At 47.0% G+C, this 23547-nt stretch overlaps 1 protein-coding gene across 1 annotated transcript in view; it reads right to left on the reverse strand.

Annotated features, from left to right (window-relative positions):
• LOC137435349 (ATP-binding cassette sub-family C member 4-like) overlaps positions 1-23547 on the reverse strand; it is an 87048-nt gene that overhangs the window by 22774 nt on the left and 40727 nt on the right. Inside the window, exon 3 of the mRNA XM_068129050.2 lies at positions 8686-8806. Within this exon, the coding sequence (XP_067985151.2) occupies positions 8686-8806 (121 nt within the window). The remainder of the gene's footprint in view (positions 1-8685; positions 8807-23547) is intronic.

Below are 23547 nucleotides of genomic sequence, written 5' to 3' on the forward strand. Positions count from 1 at the left end.
ATGTGAGTGTGTGTGTCGTTGGTTGTTATCTCCAAAATTCGTGTTTCAGAAGGTGGTATAGAGTCCTACCAGGACTTGTAGTATCTGTTACATATTTATGGGAATGTATGTGAATTACTATTCAGGTCTGTGCTTATCAATGTGTAGTCGATTAAGGGTTGTTGTGGTTGGAGGGTCAGGAGCCCTTCTGGAAAAAGAGACCGGAAACGGAAGAAGAAAGACACGAGGGAGGGAAGCGACGAGGATTCTTCTTCCTCGCCCCGCTCCGACGAGAGGTGGGACCGATATTGAGCCGTGTGGAAAAGCGGCGTTCCCGAGCCGTCTGGCGAGAGGAGTTACCGGGACGGATACCTGCCCGGTGGACACGTCAAGCTACCGTGTGGCCGTGCACCGACCCAGCGTCTGGCACCGTTCGCGGCACCGTCTACAAAGACGCGTACGGGTCGCACGTTGGGGCCTAACCCGCGTTGCAAACGGCGTGTGGCTTTTGCCTGCTGTACGGTACCCGCTTCGCGTGGCCAAGAGGGGGCTGCAACCTTGGTTCCCGGTACGATACAAGCCCGGTGGGAAAACGTCCACCCGGGGTTCGTTCAACCGCCCGAGAGCGGCGAAGCCGACCATCATCTTGGTCAGGAGGGGCCCAGAGACATTGTGAGGGACAGAGACCAAAGGGGGACACACGTATGTAAGATGGCCATCTTAATCATCTAGGGGATTGATTGATTGTTGAGTGTGAATTGTGGATGGTGGATTGCTCGGGGAATATATCCTTGATTGTATCATTGAAATTGTATGGTATCATTACCCTTGAAATATATCATTGAACATCAGTTTTCTCTTGGGTGGAATTCATAGGGATTGCGTTGCGAAAGCGCATATATAATACTACTTTCTGGCGAAGTTCCTCTCACGGTCCGGGGGTCACCGAGACCAGGTAGTCACCGAGGGGACCACGTAACAGAATTGGGGGCTCGTCCAAATTACGATTTGCGGATTCGCAATTGGGTCTATGTCCGGGATCTAAAATTGTATAAAATAATAAAATAATATTTTTATTAATTAAAATTTATTAATTAAGTATTAATTGGTAAATTTTTGGGGAAATTGGGGGTAAAGTATTGGGTGAAGGTTAACAGGTGTTAACGATAGGCACCATGGCGTTTGTGGCACAGAACTTTGCGGTAACCCCGAGTGAGGCACAGTTCCGAGCGTTACTAAAGTCGGACCTCTTGAAATTGGCCAAACATTTTAACTTGGAGGTCCGAACTAATTTGAGGAAGGCAGAGTTGCAGGCCACGGTGATACAATCTATGGTGGGATTAGGAACATGGGACGAGTTAGCCTGGGAGTGGCTACCCGAAGAACCGGAAGACGTTGAGCTCCGGAAACTGGAGTTGCAATTACGAGAACTCCAGGAAAGGTTAAAAGAAGAAGAAAGGAAAGCAGAAGAGAGAAGAGAAGAGAAACAAGCAGAGGAAAGGAGAGTGGAACGAGAACTCCAGGAAAGGTTAAAAGAAGAAGAAAGGAAAGCAGAAAAGGAAAGATCAGAAGAGGAAAGGAAAGCAGAAGAGAGGAGAGAAGAGAAACAAGCAGAGGAAAGGAGAGTGGAACGAGAACTCCAGGAAAGGTTAGAAGGGAGAAAAGCAGAGGAGAGGAGAGCTGCAAGGGACCTCGAAGCAGAGGAGAGAAAAGCGGAAAGGGAATTAAAGGAACGTGACATGGAGCTTCAGCAAGAAATTAAATTCAAGGAGCTGGAGTTAATGAGAGAACGGGGAGAGGCACCACCCTTGCTGACGGGGTCGACACCTAACCAGAAAACCTGGGATGTGGGCAGACATGTGAGGCTGGTTCCACCGTTCAGTGAAAAGGAAGTCGCGAAATTTTTTTCACACTTTGAGAAAGTGGCTCGACAATTAAACTGGCCGGAGGAGGCCTGGACCATACTCGTGCAAAGTGTGCTGGTGGGAAAAGCTCAAGAGATTTATTCGGCGCTACCAATCGACCAATGTGCAGATTATGAGGTACTGAAGAAGCACATCCTCAAAGCCTATGAGTTGGTTCCGGAAGCTTACAGGCAAAAATTCAGGAATGCCAGGAAGAGGGAGAGTGAGACCCATGTGGAGTTTGCCAGAGTGAAAGAAAACATGTTTGATCGGTGGTGTGAGTCAAAAGGAGTCGGGAAAGACTTCGAAAGATTGCGTGACTTGATCCTGGTGGAGGAATTTCAGCAGTGTGTCCACGAGGACATCAAAGTGTACCTGCAGGAAAAGAAAGTACCAAAGTTGTGGGACGCAGCCACCATGGCAGATGAGTATGCCTTAACCCACCGAATAGGGGTCCACAAACCTAACTCCTCGCCTAGACTTCAGCAGGGGAGTTATGGAACACCCGGTGTGGAGAACGACCTTACATGGCGGCGGCCTCGAGAGGATTATGGGGACAACTATGATACCCCAACTGTTAGAAATCAGAGGGCTACGGGCCCAAGACAAACTTATTTTTCGGGGGGCTCAAGGCCGACCCCGAGGTTCTCCCCCGGGCCTACTTGTGCTTTTTGCCATAAAACTGGACACTTGATGTCCCAATGTTACCTCCGGAAAAGGGAGAACCCGGAACGGAATCAGTCTAGTGCGACTCCGAATGCACTGGCAAGTGTGAGAAATCATTCTTGGAGAGCAGAGCTGGGGGAAGATTCCCCTGTCAAAGGTACGGCGTCCCGGGAGAACCTTGTTCAGGAGGGCTACAAACATTTCATTTCAGAGGGGTTCGTGTCGCTGGATGGCGACCCGAGTAACCAGAAGCCAGTTAGGGTATTGAGGGACACAGGAGCCCACCAATCGTTGATGCTGGAGGGCATTTTGCCATTGTCGGAGAAGACGGCAACTGGGGTTAGTGTGCTTTTACAGGGGGTCGGGGGCTATGTTAAAGCTCCGCTTCATGTCATCCAGTTGAGTTCTGAGTTGGTATCAGGGCCGGTCACCGTAGGCTTACAAGCCACCCTTCCTGTGGAGGGAATCTCTTTTATTATCGGGAATGATTTGGCCGGGGGGCGAGTTTCGGGTAATCCAATAATGGTGGACAAGCCCAGTAAGAAAAATAACACCACTCGGTTAGAGATGGAGATTCCGGGTATCTTTCCATCCTGTGCAGTGACTCGGGCTATGGGTAGAAAGCACGCGGAAGAGAAGGAGGAAGAAAGAGAGGGGGAGTTGGAACCCTTAGAGGTACGGGAAGACAACTCGGAAAAGGGAAATAACCAGGGGAGGGATTCCCAGGAATTTCGAGAAATGGTAGCGTCTGGAACAAAAGGGGACGTGGAGTGTTCGTCGGAGACCGCGGGGAACGAAGTGGAGCAAACCGCGCTGGTCCGAAGGAAACTAGTGGAAGAGCAACACGAAGACTCGGAGATCCAGAGGTTAATTGAGAAAGCCGTTACGGAAGAAGAGGCTACGAAGATACCTGTGGGGTATTTCATGAAGGGGGAAACCCTAATGAGGAAATGGAGGCCACCGGAAGTGCCCGCAGACGATGAGTGGAAAGTTCACTATCAGATTGTGGTGCCACCGCTGTACCGGAAGGAGATATTGAGTTTGGCACATGAGACCCCTTGGGCCGGGCACCTGGGAGTGAACAAGACCTGTGACAGGATATTGGTACATTTTTTCTGGCCGGGATTGCGACGGGATGTGGCGGAGTTCTGCAAGTCCTGCCATTCTTGTCAGCTGGTGGGAAAGCCGAATCAAAAAATCCCACCCGCCCCGTTAAAGCCAATTCCAGCTTTTGAAGAGCCATTCAGCCGAGTCATTGTGGACTGTGTGGGCCCTTTACCCAAAACCAAAGCTGGACATCAATACTTACTGACCATCATGTGCGCATCCACCAGGTTCCCCGAGGCAGTGCCTCTGAGGAAAATAACGGCGGCAGTTATTGCAAAGGCCTTGATTAAATTTTTAACTTTGGTTGGTCTACCTAAGGTCATCCAATCTGATCAGGGTTCCAATTTCATGTCCACACATTTCCAACAAGTGGTACACCTGTTGGGGGTGGAACAAGTAAGATCCAGCGCATACCATCCCGAGAGCCAAGGGGCCCTGGAAAGGTTTCACCAGACTTTAAAGAATATGATCCGAACGTATTGTTTTGAATGTGCCAAGGATTGGGATGAAGGGATACCCCTATTGTTGTTTGCGGCGAGGGAGTCCGTGCAGGATTCCTTGGGATTCAGTCCGTTTGAACTGGTGTTTGGACACGCAGTGCGGGGACCGTTGAAATTGGTGAAAGAACAGTGGTTACTACAGGAGTCCCGGACACCGATGGTGGAGTATGTGTCCACAGTGAAACACCGATTGGCAAAGGCGTGTGATGTGGCACGACGGAACTTGAGAATGGCCCAGGGGAAAATGAAGGAGAGACATGACAAGACCTCGCAGATAAGGAATTTCAGTCCTCAGGACCGGGTGTTAGTATTGCTGCCCGTTCCAGGTCAGCCCCTCCAGGCTAGATATTTCGGTCCTTATGCAGTGGAGGAGAGGGTGAATGAGACAGACTACGTGGTGACCACTCCCGACCGACGGAAAAAGCGACAGTTGTGTCATGTCAACCGACTGAAGAAATATCATGAGAGGGAACCGGTGGAAGACGTAGTTCCGGTCTCACCTGTCGTACCGGTGAAAATGGACGGAAACGCCGGTGTGAAGTTTGATAACTTGGATGACCAGGCCTGCCCCAAATTGACGAACACCGAAGTGTTGAGTCATTTGGATGAGAAGTTAGGTCATTTAACAAGGGAACAGCAAGGACAACTGTCCAGCCTAATGTTCGAATTTAAACATTTGTTCACAGATGTACCTGGTCGTACGGACTTAGTATATCATGATATCGAGGTGGGGGAGGCCACTCCAGTGAAACAACACCCCTATCGGATGAACCCGGTGAAGATGGAGTATCTTCGGAAGGAGATGCAATATATGTTGGACAATGACATCATCGAACCAAGCAACAGTGAATGGAGCTCCCCATGTGTGTTGGTTCCGAAACCCGATGGCAGCTTCCGGTGTTGTACAGATTTAAAACGGGTGAATGCAGTGACCAAGACCGACTCCTATCCGCTCCCGAGGATTGACGACTGTATTGATCGAATAGGCCCAGCTAAATTTGTTACCAAATTTGACTTGCTGAAAGGGTATTGGCAGATCCCTCTTACCGATAGAGCCAAAGAAATCTCAGCTTTGGTCACTCCGAATGGGTTATATCAGTACAAGGTCCTCCCTTTTGGGTTGAAGAACGGGCCGGCTACATTTCAACGACTGATTAATAGGCTCATTGCAGACCTGGAGGGGGTGGAGGCATATCTGGATGATGTAATCATCCACACCATGACCATGGAAGACCACATTAAGCAAATCCATGCATTTTTTCAGACGATGTCCGAGGCAGGTCTGACCATCAACTTAGCCAAGAGTGAGTTTGTAAGAGCACAGGTAGTGTTCCTCGGCCATGTAGTAGGGCAGGGTCAGGTACAACCGGTGACCGCCAAGGTAGAAGCTATCGATCGCTTCCAAGTCCCAAAGGGGAAGAAAGAGCTGATGAGATTCTTAGGTATGGCGGGGTGGTACCGGCGGTTCTGTAAGAATTTTTCGGATGTGGTAGCCCCTTTAACGAGTTTGTTGAGAAAGGAGACCCCATTCGTTTGGGATGGCAAATGTCAGGCGGCCTTTGCCCATGTCAAAGCGATACTAATGAGCTCTCCGGTCCTAACCGCTCCGGACTTTCAAGCACCTTTCAAGTTGGCCGTAGATGCAAGCGATGTGGGGGCTGGAGCGGTCTTGTTACAGGAAGATGAGGATGGGGTGGACCACCCCGTGTGCTACTACTCCAAAAAGTTCAATAAACATCAGGCAAATTATGCCACCGTGGAGAAAGAGACCCTGGCTCTCCTGCTAGGGCTTCAACATTATGAGGTGTATTTAGGAATCACGTCCTTTCCCATAAAGGTCTTTACGGATCACAACCCCTTAACCTTCATTCGAAGAATGAAAAATAAAAATCAGAGGTTGATGAGATGGAGTTTGGCTTTGCAGGGGTTCAACTTGGAAATTGAACATGTACGGGGCCGGGACAATGTCGTGGCGGACGCTTTGTCCAGAGTGAGTTAATCTGGGGGGGTTGTGGTGAAATTTTGTTGCTTTATTTTTAAGTGATAACTGTGCCCGGGGGGAACTGATAATGTGGGGGGGGGGGGGGGGGTTGAGTTATCTGGTTTGTTTATCCAAGTTGGCCGGCAAAGAAAGTTTTCGCTGGGTTCAAACTTTCTTTCTTGAAGGGGGGGAGTGTTACATATTTATGGGAATGTATGTGAATTACTATTCAGGTCTGTGCTTATCAATGTGTAGTCGATTAAGGGTTGTTGTGGTTGGAGGGTCAGGAGCCCTTCTGGAAAAAGAGACCGGAAACGGAAGAAGAAAGACACGAGGGAGGGAAGCGACGAGGATTCTTCTTCCTCGCCCCGCTCCGACGAGAGGTGGGACCGATATTGAGCCGTGTGGAAAAGCGGCGTTCCCGAGCCGTCTGGCGAGAGGAGTTACCGGGACGGATACCTGCCCGGTGGACACGTCAAGCTACCGTGTCGCCGTGCACCGACCCAGCGTCTGGCACCGTTCGTGGCACCGTCTACAAAGACGCGTACGGGTCGCACGTTGGGGCCTAACCCGTGTTGCAAACGGCGTGTGGCTTTTGCCTGCTGTACGGTACCCGCTTCGCGTGGCCAAGAGGGGGCTGCAACCTTGGTTCCCGGTACGATACAAGCCCGGTGGGAAAACGTCCACCCGGGGTTCGTTCAACCGCCCGAGAGCGGCGAAGCCGACCATCATCTTGGTCAGGAGGGGCCCAGAGACATTGTGAGGGACAGAGACCAAAGGGGGTCGTGAGTACAAAAGGGGACACACGTATGTAAGATGGCCATCTTAATCATCTAGGGGATTGATTGATTGTTGAGTGTGAATTGTGGATGGTGGAATGCTCGGGGAATATATCCTTGATTGTATCATTGAAATTGTATGGTATCATTACCCTTGAAATATATCATTGAACATCAGTTTTCTCTTGGGTGGAATTCATAGGGATTGCGTTGCGAAAGCGCATATATAATACTACTTTCTGGCGAAGTTCCTCTCACGGTCCGGGGGTCACCGAGACCAGGTAGTCACCGAGGGGACCACGTAACATATCCAACTCCATTTCAGTGAAGGATCTCAATTCATTTGCTAGTGTGGAATTATAAAGGACAGGTATAGACAAGGGTAGGCAGGTTATTGCCAACAGTTAAATTGTATTCTTGGATTTAAAGACTATATGTGTTCTCAAAGCATGCAGTCTGAGCAAGGGAGTAAATATGGGACCAAGACAGCAATCGGCCATCTGGGAAATTACCTTTGTCACCTCTGTGAAAGGCCCAGGAGCAGAGTGTTGACTTAGCCCTGGGGTTGGATGCATTAGTCAATTATCTCAGATGGAACAGGTCAAGAGAATGCTGATTCGTTGGAGTGTATATATTCATTTATTTAAGCGAGGCTATCATTCTCCTTCTGGGGCTAGTTTTTTTGTTTTTTTTTTTACTTAATAATTTTAAACTTAATTCATACTTCCAGGAATGGGGTGTCACTCCACTATACCTACGATCTTTAAAAAAAAATTCCTCAGCCATGTCAACCAGAAGCAATCAGCTTGCTATCACTTGCGAAGCCAGTCGTTCATTATCACCCATTTCGTTGGAGTGCTTGCTGGAGTGCTTAAGCCGCTTGGCGAGGGTTCTACAATTGAAGTCAGAAATACCTGTGTACTTAATTAATTAGTTACAAGGACGGGGAAGTTTGGGTGTGTTATAACACCCTTTTTGAATATGATTAACCACCACTTGGTGAATGCTATTCAGGCTGCATTTGCAAGCCATGGCGTTACATTAGACAGAGCTCCCTTTTTGTTTTTACGTACCCATGTTTTTATTGACTAACATTTTTGTGCGATATACTAACCCTCCCCTACCTCCCCCTGCCTTGCCCCCTCCCCCTTCCCTCTCTCTCCTCCCCCTCCCCTTCCCTTTCTCTCCCCCTTCCTCCTCTCCTCTCCACCCCTCTCTTCATACACATTTTTACCCAGCAACGCCGGGTACTTTTGCTAGTATATATATATATATATACTGTATGTAAACACACACACACACACACACACACACACACACACACACACCAAGCTCGACTTTAGACAAACACATCCAGTGATTATGGGGTAAGGGATGCAACTTCCCAGGGTACCCTGGGTACCTGCAATGCCATCTTTGTGACGTCACTTTTATCTGTGCACTGAGCAGGGCAATTAAGGAGAAATTTCCTTCTCCCTATGGATGCCGGCCAATCTATGGGGATTATCCATTACATACTCTATCTTCTAAATGCTGAGCCTCAAGAAAAGAAGTTTTTGAAGTCTTTGGTATGACAGGCCAAGGGTTGAAATCAAACCGCAGACCTCTCAAACTCAAAGTAGACGCTCTAACCATTACACCACCGAGTCTGGTTAAATTTTGATTGCCAATATATGACTTGAGGCTTTTGATATAAATTGTAAGACATGCTGATGCAATAAAGATTTTAACACAATTGATCGCTAGTTACAACAGCAAATGGTACATACCTCCAAGAATGCAAAAAAGCCAAGAATGATGTACATCTTCCAAAAACAATGGATAATTGCTCGTGATAGGCTTGGCCTTTCCTGCTTCTTTGATGCTCTTTCTAGCTCTGCCTTCCAGCACCTGAACATAGAGGGATGGAGGTGGATGTCACAAGGCACAGACAAGGGAAGCAATGCAAACATCAACTGAGGAAATATTACATTGAGGTAAAGCTCAGATTAAGGCAAATGATGCGAGAATAAATTACGAATACAGCTGACCCAACTTTGTCAATTAAATTAATAGAGTGTAAAATTTTCACTCTCTAATCAGTGAATATCATGAGGAATGATTTTTTTTTGGAAAAAAGTGGATTGGTTGGGATTGTGTATGCAGTAGGGTTACAATGAGGAACTAGAAAGCATCTCAAAATGCAAAGCCTGGTTACGTCCACTTTCTACTCCAACTAAACTTGATGAAAACAACAGCTCAAACCAGAAAGTAAAATTTGACATGGTGTGCATCAATGGATGCCTCACCCATGTTAGATGTCAACCCACTATCACGTTTGATCTCAATTAACTGTTTGAGTGCTGTTGGCCCTGATAGTGTCCCACATCATTGTTCAACAATCTGTGTAGTTTGTTACTATTTAAGTGTTTGTTCCGATGGTTCCTTCTATGGTAGCCTTATAAACGAAAGACATCTTATTCAGATTGCCTAAAAATACCATATTTTGGTATTGCATACTGGAAAAATTCAGCACTCGAACAGTTAAAGGTCACATGAAAAAGTAAAGGTGCCTTAGAAAGAGAGAGCGCAATAAAGAGAGAGGGAGAGGGAGAGGGAGAGGGAGAGGGAGAGGGACTTGACTTTTGTGTGCTTTTATTATAAAAGTATCAAAACACACACGGAAAACACCACAATTTTTTTACAAGAAAAGGAAGTTGTACAAGCAAAAAAGATGTATATACATATATATGTGGACATTGAGCATAAGTAAAATTTACAAAAACAAACTCAACACCTCATCTGTAAAAAAAATCGTCGTTCACACTGCTGAAACTGAAATGGTAAAACTGCTCTAATTTTATCTGGGCCGACACTATTCCTTTAAAGCAAAAGAGCACATTTTCATCTCTGCCACTCAATTTGATCTTCCTAGTTTTATAAATTGCAAGTTTAGCAATCCCGCACAGAAAATTCAAGAAAGGGACCGCTGTCTTGCTCTTGGTGCTCCTTTCAATGCCATACACAAAAATTGGAACAGAAAAAACAAACTTAAATTTATAAAATAACTGTTGGAGGAAACAAAAAAGGGGTACCAATCTCCTACATTCCACGAAAGCATGGGTCACATTTTCAGCCTCTTCACAAAAAGGACAAACATTCTGTACAGGGGGATCAAACTTATTAAGTAAGTATTGGGTGACCAGGGCCTGATGAACTAATCTCCAATTTAAGTCTCCGGTTCGACCTAAAGTTGGAGACCTATACATCTCTTTCCACACTGGAGATAGGAACGAACTAGCCGGAATGATCTCCTCCCACCGATTTTTTAAAGGTTTTGTGAAACCCGGTATAAGCACCTCTTGGCAAATCCCATAAATAACTTTTTTCCCATCACATGAAACACACCACAACCATCTGAATTTGAGACGACACACACTTGTTTTTTTGAGGTGATTTGGAGCTCGGGGAAATAGCGACGAGAGTCCACCACTTCATCTACCCCAGTCCACCCGATATTTAATTCCCTGAAAGTTTTAATCACAACTCTCAAGACTTTGTCCACCATTCTAGATGACCGAACCCCCACTTTTGATGTGAGAGAACCGGTGGATAACCATCCATTTAGGGAAGGCTTCATCAGGTCTCGCACTCTGTTTATTCCATTACTGGTGAAGCAATGCATAAATGACCTGGAGGTTGAAATTTCAGGGAATAAAGGATTCAGGACCAATGGCTCATGCATATATTTTTTTGCATCGTAGGACACCTCTAATCGTTGTATTCCAAGGACTTGCCAGGCATTCAAAAGGCTCTGATGAAACTCAGGGAGCAGAGTCGTGTTGACATGCTGCAGGTCCATGAGGAAGAGCTCTCGGTCATACTTCAACCCATCTGCTTCCTGCAGCCAAGCATTTGTGAGAGGCCACCATGGGACACACTCACCATACAATAAACGCTTTATCGTCAACAGGCGGAAAGCCATTATCCGACTCGGGACATGTATCAAGCTTTGGCCACCTGCATTTCGGGGTCTGTACACCACATCTGGTCCAAGCCAATGGTGGCTTCCCCAGAAAAACTGAGTTAGAACCCTCTGAATGCCTGTGACCAAGTATCTAGGTGGTTAAAAAATAAAAAATAACCACCTTTAGAGGCCATTTTTCCCCGCAAAGCGGATGGAGGGGGATACCTTTATGCCAAATAAATGGAACCACCAGGTTATTTATTATTGTCACCCTTGCCTTAAGCGATAGAAGGTGGTGCAACCGTTTCCACCTAGCTAGTTTCTGCTTAATTCTTTCCTAGAAACCCACCCAATTTTTTTGTTCATATGCTTGGACTCCAAGAAATAACCCTAAATATTTAAACCCCTCTTTGTTCCACTGCATTCCTCTTGGTAACAGGCAGAGCTGAGGAAGGCACACTGGGCCCTACCCATAAGGCAGCGCTTTTGTTCCAATTTACTTTTGCCGTGGAAGTGAGCTCAAACTGAGACAGACATCGAGAGACCTCACCCACATCATTTTGGCTGGAAACAGCAACACAAATGTCATCTGCATAAGCTGAAGTGACCATTTTGTAGTTTTTTGTTAAGAAGACTCCTTCCACCGAGTTGCGGAGCAAAGCTGGTAAAGTTTCGCCCGAGAGACTGTAGAGCATACCTGAAAGCGGGCAGCCCTGACGGATGCCTCGCTGAAAGGGAAAAGGGTGACATAAGCTGTTGTTTACCTTCAACAGACAGGATGCATTTTCATACAACAACTTAACATAGGAAACAAAATTTTGTCCGAAACCAGCTCTCCTTAGTACAGCAAACAAAAAAGAATGGTCAACACTGTCAAAAGCTTTTTCTTGATCTAAAAGAACCAAACCAAAACCATGAGACGTAGTACGACCGAGACTGATCTGGTCTCTCACCAAATAAATGTTATTGTAAATAGAATGTTTTGGGAACACAATAAGACTGATCAATATCAACCAAAAGGGGGATGACTTCCTTTAGTTTAGACGTATCGCGAGCGCCTTCGACAATATGTTATAGTCCGTATTTAGGAGTGACACAGGCCGCCAATTTGTGACGTCTTGCAAGTTCCCTTTTTTAGGAAGGAGACACAAAACTGACCTCCGTTAACTTAATGGCAATTCACCTTGTTCAAGGCTATCATGAAAGATGTCAAGTAGAGTAGGGCCTAGAATGTCCCAAAAGGCCTTGTAAAATTCAACTGGGAGGCCGTCAAGTCCAGGGGCTTTCCCATCTTGGATTCCTTTAAGAGCAGCAGTAAGTTCTCCAAGAGAGATGCCAGGCTCCAGTTGTTGTTGCTGGTCTTCAGACAGAGATGGGAGCAGTTCAAACATCCTGTTTCTGTTTTCCTGGTTCACCGTTCTCAAGGCAAACAGCTTTGAATAAAAGTTTCGTAATTCATTCTTGATGTCACTTTGAGAAGACAGAAGCGCACCGGCAGAAGAGCGCAAATCGTGAATTTGTTGAGGGATCTTGCCTGTCTTTTCCAAATTGAAAAAGTCTTTGTTTAGTTTGTCAGGTTGGATATTGTCCATTCGCAGTCAGACGAAAGCTCCAGATGCACACTCTTTCACCATTTCAGCCAGTAGTGTTCTTTTCTCTGACAACTGCTGGACATTTTCGTTGGACATTCCAGATTTCTGGAAGCACTTTGCTTCGGCTCAGCCTTTGCGCATCGCGCAAGGTTTTTCTTTGCTTCACGTTAGCCGTTTTCACCGCTTTCAGACGTATCTGGTGTGTGTGTGTGTGCAACGCGGATATACCTGAAGGTAAATCTGAGGTTTGCCGACTGCGAGCTGTGGAACGTCCATACCCGAGGGTGTGATTTCCCAGTCGCCTGGAGGGCGCCTTTGGATTTCCCAGTCGCCTGGAGGGTGCCTTTGGATTTCCCAGTCGCCTGGAGGGCGCCTTTGCACAGCTTTGGCAGCCGGACTGTAACTGCCAACCCAACGGGATTCTGGTCTCGATTGGACATTGATCTATCGATCGCTGGAGCGGATCGACTTTGGCTTGAAGCCGGGGAATAGAGACATTGGGAATCTTCTTCTTTTCGCTCACTTGGAGCACAGTGAATTATATTGTACGAACCTGATGGTACCATCATAGGAATGATATATCTACATAATAATAGCGTAAGGACTCGACTTTGTTATCCCTTTTATGCCGCACCCAGTGACCCGATGCCCACGGCACTAATGGATTTACGATCTATGAACCGCGCTCTTTGTTTATCACGTACAGCCATACTCGAAAAATCTGAATTAGCCGACGTTGGGGCCCAAAAGCATCCGATTAACTGCAGATACGACGCCATCTTACGACGCCATCGTATTGGCGTCTGCTGGGTGAAGGCGAAGCAAGCCGTCCGCTGATTGGACAGTCGAAGGCGACAGCAAGCCGTCCACTGAGTGGACAATCCTGAGCATGCATTTGTGCTGGTGTCGTCGATCGCGGTGTACGCTAACCTCATCAGGTGGGTTTACCATAATTTCTAAACATTACGTAAACTGGGTATCTATTTGCCTGCTCCTGTCTTCTCCCACGGCCAGTTATATGTGGCATGTTCAAGAGCACGGTCGTTCAAAGATGTGTATATCAAGGTTGATAATACGAGTACGCAAGGAGTCGTCAGAGGCTTGACTATTACCCCAAACATTGTTTATCCAGAAGTTTTAAAATAATTTCAACGTCTGATACTGCGTTCATTGTATTATATTCCTACTGCTCTGCCTTGACATTGACGCTTACCAATGCGCCAGTATGGGGCTAATTCCAGTCGATTTACTAATCCGTTCATTTTTTAAAAGTCTATGGTTCTCCTGCTGTTCCTTTCCATTGACACATACCACTGCGCCAGTGTGGCCAGAGTGGTGCTATGCCGATTCCTATTACGAATCCATTCATTTTTCAAAAGTATATCGTAGCGTTGTCATTTAAGTAGATTGCAATAAATACGTTGTTCATATACGCACTCTTCATTCTCATCTTTCTTCCTAACTCTTACTCGGACAAGCAAATCCCCTATGCCATCCATAATGGTACACTCTATCCATACACCACATCCTCCCTTCCGTGGATGTTCCACAGGTTTCGGCTAGTGATATACTATTTGTTGTACAATTGATTACTATTGATTTTGTACTGTTATTCTTGTGTGATCTTAATACAATACCTGTTGGTTTGTAACAATTGGTGTGGCTTCACCATTGATCTTTAACATACAGAATAACACATTTTTTTGCCGTGACTCCTCTCGGGGCTCGGAGGTACACCGTGACCAGGGGGTCGGGGAGGAGCACGTTACAGAAATTGGGGGCTCGTCCGAGATATTGGGAAATCGTCCAAAATTGAAATTGGGGTCCTCGTCCAGGATTAAATTCCCTAACATTCGTCTGGGATAGAATTCCCTAACATTCCCAAAATTCCCAAATTTGGAATTTTTCTAAAATTACCAAAGATTTTCAAAAAAATTGGAAAAATTTTTGTGTGAAGGTTAACAGGTGGTAACTGATAGTCACCATGGTGTTTGACGCAGAAAAGTTTGCGGCATCCCCTAATTAGGCACAGTTACTCGTGTTAAAAAGATCGGAACTCTTGATATTGGCCAAACATTGTAACTTGGAGGTCCGAGCTCATATGAAGAAAGCAGAGATGCAGACATTGGTGGTAGAATCTCTGGTGGGACAGGGAACATGGACAGAGGTAGCCTTGGATTGGTTACCCGAGGAAAAAGAAAATGTGGAGCTCCGGAAAATGGAGATGCAACTGCAGAGCCAGGAAAGGTTAAAAGAGTTGGAATGGAAAGCCAAGGAGAGAAGAGCAGAGGAAAGGAGAGCTGAAAGAGAACTCGAGGAAAGAAGAGTAGAACAGGAACGAGAACTCGAGGAAAGAAGAGTAGAACAGGAACGAGAACTCGAGGAAAAAAGAATAGAACAGGAACAAGAACTTGAGGAGAGAAGAACAGAGGAAAGGAGAACTGAAAGGGAGTTAAAGGAACGTGACATGGAGTATCAGAAGGAAGTTAAACTCAAGGAGCTGGAATTAATGGGAGAACGGAGAGAAGTAGTATCCATGCCGGCTGGTTCGACAACTCGTCAGAACACCTGGGATGTTGGTAGGCATGTGAGGCTGGTTCCACCCTTCAATGAAAAGGAGGTAGCCAAGTTTTTTTTACACTTTGAGAAAGTGCCTCAAATGCTAAAATGGCCTGTGGGGTCCTGGGCTATGTTAGTGCAAAGTGTTCTGGTGGGTAAAGCTCAAGATATATTTTCGGCTTTACCGATTGACAAATGTACAGATTATGAGGAAGTGAAGAAAGCCATTCTCAAAGCCTATGAATTGGTCCCTGCAGCTTACCGGCAAAAATTCCGGAATGCCATGAAGAGGGAGAGTGAGACCCATGTGGAGTTTGCCAGAATGAAGGAAACCATGTTTGATCGGTGGTGTGATTCGAAGGGGATTGGGAAAGACTTCACACTGTTGCGACAATTGATCTTGGTGGAGGAATTCAAACAGTGTGTCCACGCAGACATTAAAGTACATCTGGAGGAAAAGAAAGTACCAGAGTTGTACGAGGCAGCAACCGTGGCAGATGACTATGCCTTGACACACAGGATGGGGTTCCACAAACCTAACTTCCCACCTAGAGTTCGCCAGGGGAGTTATGGTACATCCGGTGTGGAGAACGAATATTCATGGGGGCGGCCTAGAGATGACTATGAGGACAAATCTGATACCGTGGACTTTTAGGGATCAGAAGACTACAGTTCCAAGACAGACATCTTCCGGGGGGCTCGAGGCAGACCACGACTTTTTCCTCCGGGCCTACTTGCGCTTTTTGCAAGAAACCTGGACATTTGATGTCCAAATGTTATGCCCTGAAAAGGAAAAATCAGGAGCGGAGTCAGACTAGTACAACTACGAATGCATTGGCAAATGTGAGAAATCGTTCTTGGAGGACAGTGCCTTGTGAAGGTTCCCATGCCAAAGTTATGACATCACAGAACGACCTTGTTCAAGAGGGTTACAAACCTTTTATTTCAGAGGGGTTTGTGTCACTGGATGGAGACCTGTTAGGGTATTGAGGGACACAGGAGCACATCAATCTTTGATGCTTGAAGGCATTTTGCCATTGTCAGAGAAGACGGCAACTGGTGTTGGTGTTCTTTTACAGGGGGTTGGTGGCTATGTTAAAGCTCCACTTCATGTCATCCATTTGAAGTCTGATTTGGTGTCAGGACCGGTCACCGTAGGTTGTTTTTTTATTTTTTTATTTTTTTTGTATACAAGATCGAGGCTCGTGAAAGAGCTAACATTAATCACACAAAACACAAAAACAAGGGGAGCGGTAGACAAGATGGGGAGAGAGGGGGAAGGACACAAAAGAGAGGGGGAAGGACACAAACACAACATTTGAGAGCAGGGACATCGGGAGGACTTGGGGGGAGGTGGGAGAGGATTAAAACATATGAACACTGCAAGGACTCTGGGGTGAATTACCGGGGGTAGAAAAGATCAAGGTTTTCGATGGGGGAAGATAAGAGATGGTGGTGAACAGCTGTTTTAAAGACCTGGAGGGAGGAGTGGGATTGAAGGGAGTAGGGGAGTTTGTTCCAGAGGCGGGAGAAAAGGGGAATGAAAGAGTGAAGGTGAGCAGGGAGCCTAGACTTTGGCAGTTTAACCAGAAGAGGGTTGCAGGCAGATCTTGTGCGACCTGAAGGAATATTGGGGGGACAGAGCACAGAGAGAGCTGGGGGAGCAAGGCCGGAGAGGAGTCGGTAGAAGACAGAAAGACCACCAACCTGCCTGCGGTGAGTGAGTGAAAGGCCCTCGGCGTTGACTACATCGCAGGAGATTCCAATGATTCTGAAAGCTTTGGCCTCAACAGCGTGAAGCCGAGCAAGGAGTGAGGCAGGAGCACCAGCCCAGAGGGGGGAACAGTATTCCATTGAGCTGCGGATGAAAGCCTTGTATGTGGTGAGGAGCTCAGGTGTGCCAAGGAAGGACTTCGCACGACGGAGGATGCCCAGTCGGCGACTGGCTTTGGAGGCCAGCTTGGAAATGTGGTTTTCCCAAGAAAGATCATGGCAGATAGTGAGACCCAAAAGCTTGAGCGACAGAACTTCTTGGAGAGGATTGTTGAGAAAGTAGATGGGAGGGTTGTCCAGTCGGTCCTTTCGGAGAGACATTGTAAGAGTGTGAGATTTGTCAGGATTGAAAGACATGTTCCACTTGTTTGACCAGTCTGATTTTGTCCAGGTCTGCAGAGAGTGAGGAGGCTGCAGACTGCCGATCTGAGGGATGAGGAATGGAGCGACAGAGAGTAGAGTCATCAGCAAAGAGATAGAGAGGATTTTCAAGAGAGTCAGAGAGATCATTGATGAAGACCAGAAAAAGCACAGGGCCCAGAACACTACCTTGGGGAACTCCAGCCTGAACAGGAAGAGGAGATGAGAGAAACCCATTCAAGGCCACACGTTGACTACGACCAGAGAGGAAGTCCGCCAGCCATGCGTGGAGATTTCCATGGATACCAAAGGAGGAGAGTTTGGAGAGCAGAGCAGGGTGCCAGACCGTATCGAAGGCACGTGAAATGTCAAGGGAGACAGCTCTAATTTCCTGTTTGGCGTTGAGGACCTCCATCCATTGTTGAGAAAGCAGAAGCAGCATGTCCAGAGTAGAGTGACCAGGTCTGAAACCAAATTGATGATCAGAGATCAAGCCATTGGAGAAGAGGAAAGATTTAATATCTGAAGCAATGATGGATTCCATGACTTTGCTGATAATTGGGAGAAGGCTGATTGGTCTGTAGTTGCTGGGATCTGTTTTAGCACCTTTTTTGTGCAAAGCGGTGATGTTGGCTGATTTCCAAGCAGATGGCAGATGACCTTGAGCAAAAGAGAGGGTGAAGAGAACAGAAAGAGGGAGTGAAAGTGCAGAAGAACATGATTTTAGGACCCGTGGGCTGATGCCGTCAGGACCAGTTGCAGAATCAGAGTCCAGGGTTGCCAGAAACTTTTCCACCTTGTCAGGAGGAAAGGACACAGAGTCCAGGAGCAGCTGGGTACGACTGGGTACGGTGGGTACAGAGAGGGATGGGTTTGGGACACAAGATTTAGAGGCAAACACAGAGTTGAGGCATTCAGCTTTTTCACGTGCGGAGTCAGCCATTAAGCCATTTGAGGTGAGGGAGGGGATGGAGGGGGAACAAACACCAGAAACAGATTTGACCAGACGCCACCAGGATTTGGAAGAGGGAGACAGATAAGAGAGTTCGGTCTTGAGAATGGTGAGATATTGTTTCCTGGCTCTCCTGAGGGTGGACACACACTTGTTTCGGGCTTTGTGAAAGGAAATGAGATTTCCTTCCGTTGGATTTGCTTTCCAGGAGACGAAAGCAAGTTGTTTCAGGGCAACAGCCTCACCACAAGATTCCGTGTACCATGGACGGGAGGAAGGGTATGACAACTGAAGACGAGATGGTATAAATCTGTGCATGAGAGAGAGCAATTTACTTTGAAATAATTCCCAGGATGAGTTGATGTCAGAGGCGGTAGAGATGGGAGACCAGTCCAGATGATTGATGGCTGCTTGAAGACCGTGCCAGTTGGCCTGAGTGAAATGCCAGACTCGTCGACGCTGAGGAGGCTCTCTGAGAATGGTCAGAGAGATGTCCACTTTGACAAGCACATGATCAGATGAGCCGATTGGAGCAGAAGAAGAGCAGCAGACATTTTCAGGGAAGTTTGTCATAACCAAATCCAGAAGAGAAGATGCTCCGTTGACTGAGATCCGGGTCGGGAAATTGACAGATTGTGTCAGTCCCAGTGAGTCGCAGAAGTCCTTTGCTGAAGAGCCATGGCTGGTGAGAGAGGTACCCACACCCAGCCAACTGGCATGGTGACAATTGAAATCACCACATATGAGGAAGAGAGAGTTGGGATGGGTAGATAGAAGTTGGTCCATATTATCAGACAGTGAGATGTAGATGGAGTCATCGCTGATTGGTGGACGGTACAACACACATATGAACAAAAGGTGGGAGCGAAGGGGAAGCCGTAGCCAAAGGTATTCCTGGGGGTGAGGTGGAGAGAGGGCAGTGGAGGGCGAGTGAGGAAGAGAGTTTTTTATAAAGATAGCAACCCCACCTCCAGGACGAGGCTCAGGTCTATCATACCGGAGGAGGGAGTAACCTGGGAGAGATACCAAGGCATCAGAGACATCATGAAGGAGGAAAGTTTCTGTTAAGCAGATCACATCTGGTTTGTCAGAAGCAACCTGTATGGAGAGGTCAGTCAAGTTTGAGCGAAGGCCCCGGATGTTTGAGGTCCATACCGTTAATGAAGAGGAAGGGGGAGCATCGGGTCCAGAACAGGGGGGGGGAGGGGTAGGGTAAGATGTGGAAGAGGAGGAAGAGGTAGGGAGAGCTGTTGAAGGTGTGTCAGAGATTTCAGAATAGCTTGGAGAAAGGGAAGAATGGGGCGGACAAAAGGTTTGATGGAGATTGGGTGAGGCACAGTGAGGTGTTATTTGAGGAGGGGGAAGAGCAAGGCAGAAGGTTTGGGGAGATGAAGGTGAAAGTTGGAAGGAGGAAGAAGCAGGGAGGATGCTTTGAGGAGGAGGGGTGAGAGGGGAGTCTAGGAGGGGAGGAGCGAGGGAGAGTCTCGGAGGGGAGGGGTGTGGGGGGAGTTTAGGAGGGAGGGGAGGGAAGGGGCAAGGGGGGAGATTTGAAAGGGATGGGTGATGGGGAGGATTTGGAGGGGAGGGGTGAGATTGGATTTTGAAAAGTGTACGATTCATGGGAAACGAACATTTTTTGCAAAATGAGTTTGAGACCTTCGAGTCAAAAATACGTTTGAGGACACTGGAGGAGGGATGGAGTTCTGGATAGTTTAGGGAATGTAGAAAGGAGGAACTGTAAGAGATGATATTATATATATTTTTTGGAATGAATAGATTTGGTGAGCAAGACGAAAGCATCCTTTTGTAGGAAAAGAAGAAAAGGGTGTTATAATAAATGAGAGAAAATAGTTGTTCAGGGGAGAGATTATACATTTCTAACCGCGTGATCGCGAACGAAGAATGAACGAACAAAAAGAACAAATAAACGAATAAGACCTGGGAAGGAAATGTTTTTTTGGGGGTTTTTTTTTTTTTTTTTTTTTTTGTGAGTACAGATATTAAACAAGGAGGTACGGGGTGAACGACTGGGACGAAACAGTGAACGAAAATAATTTCAGCGCATTCGACGAATCGCTGAGAGAAAAACAAACCACAAGGTCGGAGACGGTACGGTAGTCCAAGCCTACGAGTACTAGGCCGCAGAATACTCGATACCATTAACCGACGACCGACGATTGTGTATACATGTACGAAAAATTAGCACCGAAAATTTTCCAAAAGATACGCTATAGGTACATACACCGAAAGATAGATACAGTCTCGACAAAAACACGATTGAGAAATATCACTTAGCTTCGAAAGCGTGAGCGCATGGAGCAGCTTCGAAAAGACGTTTACAAGCCACTCTTCCTGCAAAGGGAATCTCTCTCGTTATCGGGAATGATTTGGCCGGTGGTCAAGTTTCTGGTAACCCAATGTTTGTTGAAAAGCCTCGTATGGAAAATAACACTGCACAGTTAGAGCAGGAGATTCCGGGTATCTTTCCATCCTGTACCGCGATTCGCGCTATGGGTAGGAAGCGCTCTGAAGAGAAGGAGAAGGTTCTGACATCACGCTTTGCACAGTCACTTCTTGTCGAGTACGCTGAAACTAAGTGTCAGCACACACAAGTCATGGATGGAGGCAATGTCGGCAAGCTCTTTGTAGGTGGACTGAACTTCAACACAAGGGAAGATGTTCTGGACTCTGTCTTTGGCAAATATGGACCACTCTTGGAAGTGTTGCTGATAAAAGATGGGGAGACGCAAAAGTCGAGAGGGTTTGGCTTTGTCACGTTTGAAAACACAAAGGACGCCAAAGATGCAGAAAAGGATTTGAATGGCAAGGATTTGGATGGTCGGACCATAACAGTAGAGAAGGCAGGCCATGGGCGTCGAGGGGGATACAGAGGAGGAAAACGTGGAGGTCGTTTCAGGCGTGGCTATGGCTCCCGGGGTAGGAGTGGTAGTTTTGGTGACGGCCGCAGTCGTGATTACTACGGAGGCTCCCAGAGTTACGGCAGCTCCCGAAGGAATGATTATCAGGGTAGTGGCTGAGAAGGAGACCGCTAATCACGTGACTACAGCACCCAGCTCAGGGTTCCTGTTCCTGTTCAGGCTGGAGTTCCCCAAGGCAGTGTTCTGGGCCCTGTGCTTTTTCTGGTCTTCATCAATGATCTCTCTGACTCTCTTGAAAATCCTCTCTATCTCTTTGCTGACGACTCTGCTCTCAGTCGCTCCATTCTTCATCCCTCAGATCGGCAGTCTGCAGCCTCCTCACTCTCTGCAGACCTTGACAAAATCACAGACTGGGCAAACAAGTGGAACATGTCTTTCAATCCTGACAAATCTCACACTCTTACGATGTCTCTCCGAAAAGACCGACTGGACAACCCTCCCATCCACTTTCTGAATAATCCTCTCCAAGAAGTTCTGTCACTCAAGCTTTTGGGTCTCACTATCTGCCATGATCTTTCCTGGGAAAACCACATTTCAAATCTGGCCTCCCAAGCCAGTCGCCGACTGGGCATCCTCCGTCGTGCGAAGTCCTTCCTTGGCACACCTGAGCTCCTCACTACATACAAGGCTTTCATCCACAGCTCAATGGAATACTGCTCTCCCCTCTGGGCTGGTGCTCCTGCCTCACACCTAGCTCGCCTTCACACTGTTGAAACCAAAGCATTCAGAATCATTGGAATCTCCCGCGATGAAGCTAACTCCAAGGGCCTCTCACTCAGTCACCGCAGGCAGGTTGGTGGTCTTTCCGTCTTCTACCGACTCCTCTCTGGCCTTGCCCCCCCAGCTCTCTCTGGGCTCTGTCCCACAAATATTCCTACAGGTCACACAAGATCTGCCTGCAACCCTCTTATGGTTAAACTGCCAAAATCAAGACTCTCTGCTCACCTTCACTCCTTCATTCCTCTTTTCTCCCGCCTCTGGAACAAACTCCCTCACTCTCTTCAATCCCACTCCACCCTCCAAGTCTTTAAAACAGCTGTTCACCACCATCTCTTATCTTCCCCCATCCAAAACCTTGATCTTTTCTACCCCCGCTAATTTCACCCCAATTCCACTTTTTTTAAATACCAACTGCTGTCCAGGAAGTCCTTGGTGTCCTTGTGTTTTATACTTCTCCCTTTCTCCCTCCCCCCCCCCCCCTTCCCATGCCTCCTCCCCCCGGGCCCTCTCCCTTCCACACATCTCCCTGCTCTCGGATGTTGTGTTTGTGTGCTTCCCCTTCTCTCCCCATCTTGTCTTCCGCTCCCTTTTTTTGGGTATTTTGTTTGTCTGGTTGATTTGTTTGTGAAGTAAATGTTAGCTCTTTCATGAGCCTCAATTCAGTATACAAAAAAAACAAAAAAAAAACTCCACAACTGTGATTATGATTTTTATGATCAAGAGAAGAGTTGGAAGCACTGAGTGCTCAGGAGCAGCCGAGCCAAGATTCCTACACGGATTAACCGTGAACTCCACGTTCCTAAAGGCGTCCATGTAGTGAATACTTCCAGGCCTCACCACCCAACCACCATGAAACCTGGCTCTCAGCTCGGCCTCCTTCAAAAAGTGCTATAGATTTGCTTTGTTCTGGATTTTTGATCACAACCCCTTAACCTTCATTCAAAAAATGAAAAATAAAAATCAGAGGTGGATGAGATGGAGTTTGGCTTTGCAGGAGTTCAACTTAGAAATTGAGCATGTAAAGGGCAGGGACAATGTCTTTGCTGATGCTTTGTCCAGAGTGAACTAACTTTGGAAATTGCTGTAGGTGGTTTGGAAGTTTTGTTGCTTTATTTTTGGGAAATATTAATTATTGTTGCTCACGGAAATTGATGATTTGGGTGTGAGTTTTACTTTTGTTTGTTAAAAGAGTTTTTGCCTGCAAAGAAAGTTTTCACTATGTTCAAACATTCTTTCTTGAGGGAGGGAAGTGTTATGGATTCGTCACTTCCGGTGTTGTGGTTTTCATCCACTGTAAACATTTTTGATCCCATGTACTATTATTGTTTTCAAAAGGTTTATTGTTCATGAACTGCTTTCGGAAGGTGGAAAAGTTAGAGTTAAAAGAGTCCGGAAACCGGATCGGGAACCGGACGACGAAGAGGAAGAAGAGGAAAAAAAGAAGGCGGAGCGAGTGGAGTCGGACAAGAAGCATCGTCGCTTCGAGGTCTAGAGTGAACGTTGGCGAGCAAGAGTCACGAGTGAACTTTGGGTTTCCCAGGAAAGGGATTCCTGCGACAGAGTTATCGCTGTGACAGATCAACCTGTGTGTCAGGTTTTGCGGTCGATTCCAAAGAGAATCATTGGACTGCCGTTACGTCTCAAGTACGGCCGTCGGACATTTTGACTCGCACGCTTTGTGCGTCGAGCAAGGTTTCTTTGCTTCGCTTCAGCCTTTGTGTGTCGCGCAAGGTTTTTCTTTGCTTCACGTCAGCCGTTTTCACCACTTTCAGACGTATCTGGTGTGTGTG

The sequence above is a fragment of the Myxine glutinosa genome, unplaced genomic scaffold, assembly GCF_964187855.1.
Source record: "Myxine glutinosa unplaced genomic scaffold, kmMyxGlut1.1 SCAFFOLD_770, whole genome shotgun sequence".
NCBI lineage: Eukaryota > Metazoa > Chordata > Myxini > Myxiniformes > Myxinidae > Myxine > Myxine glutinosa.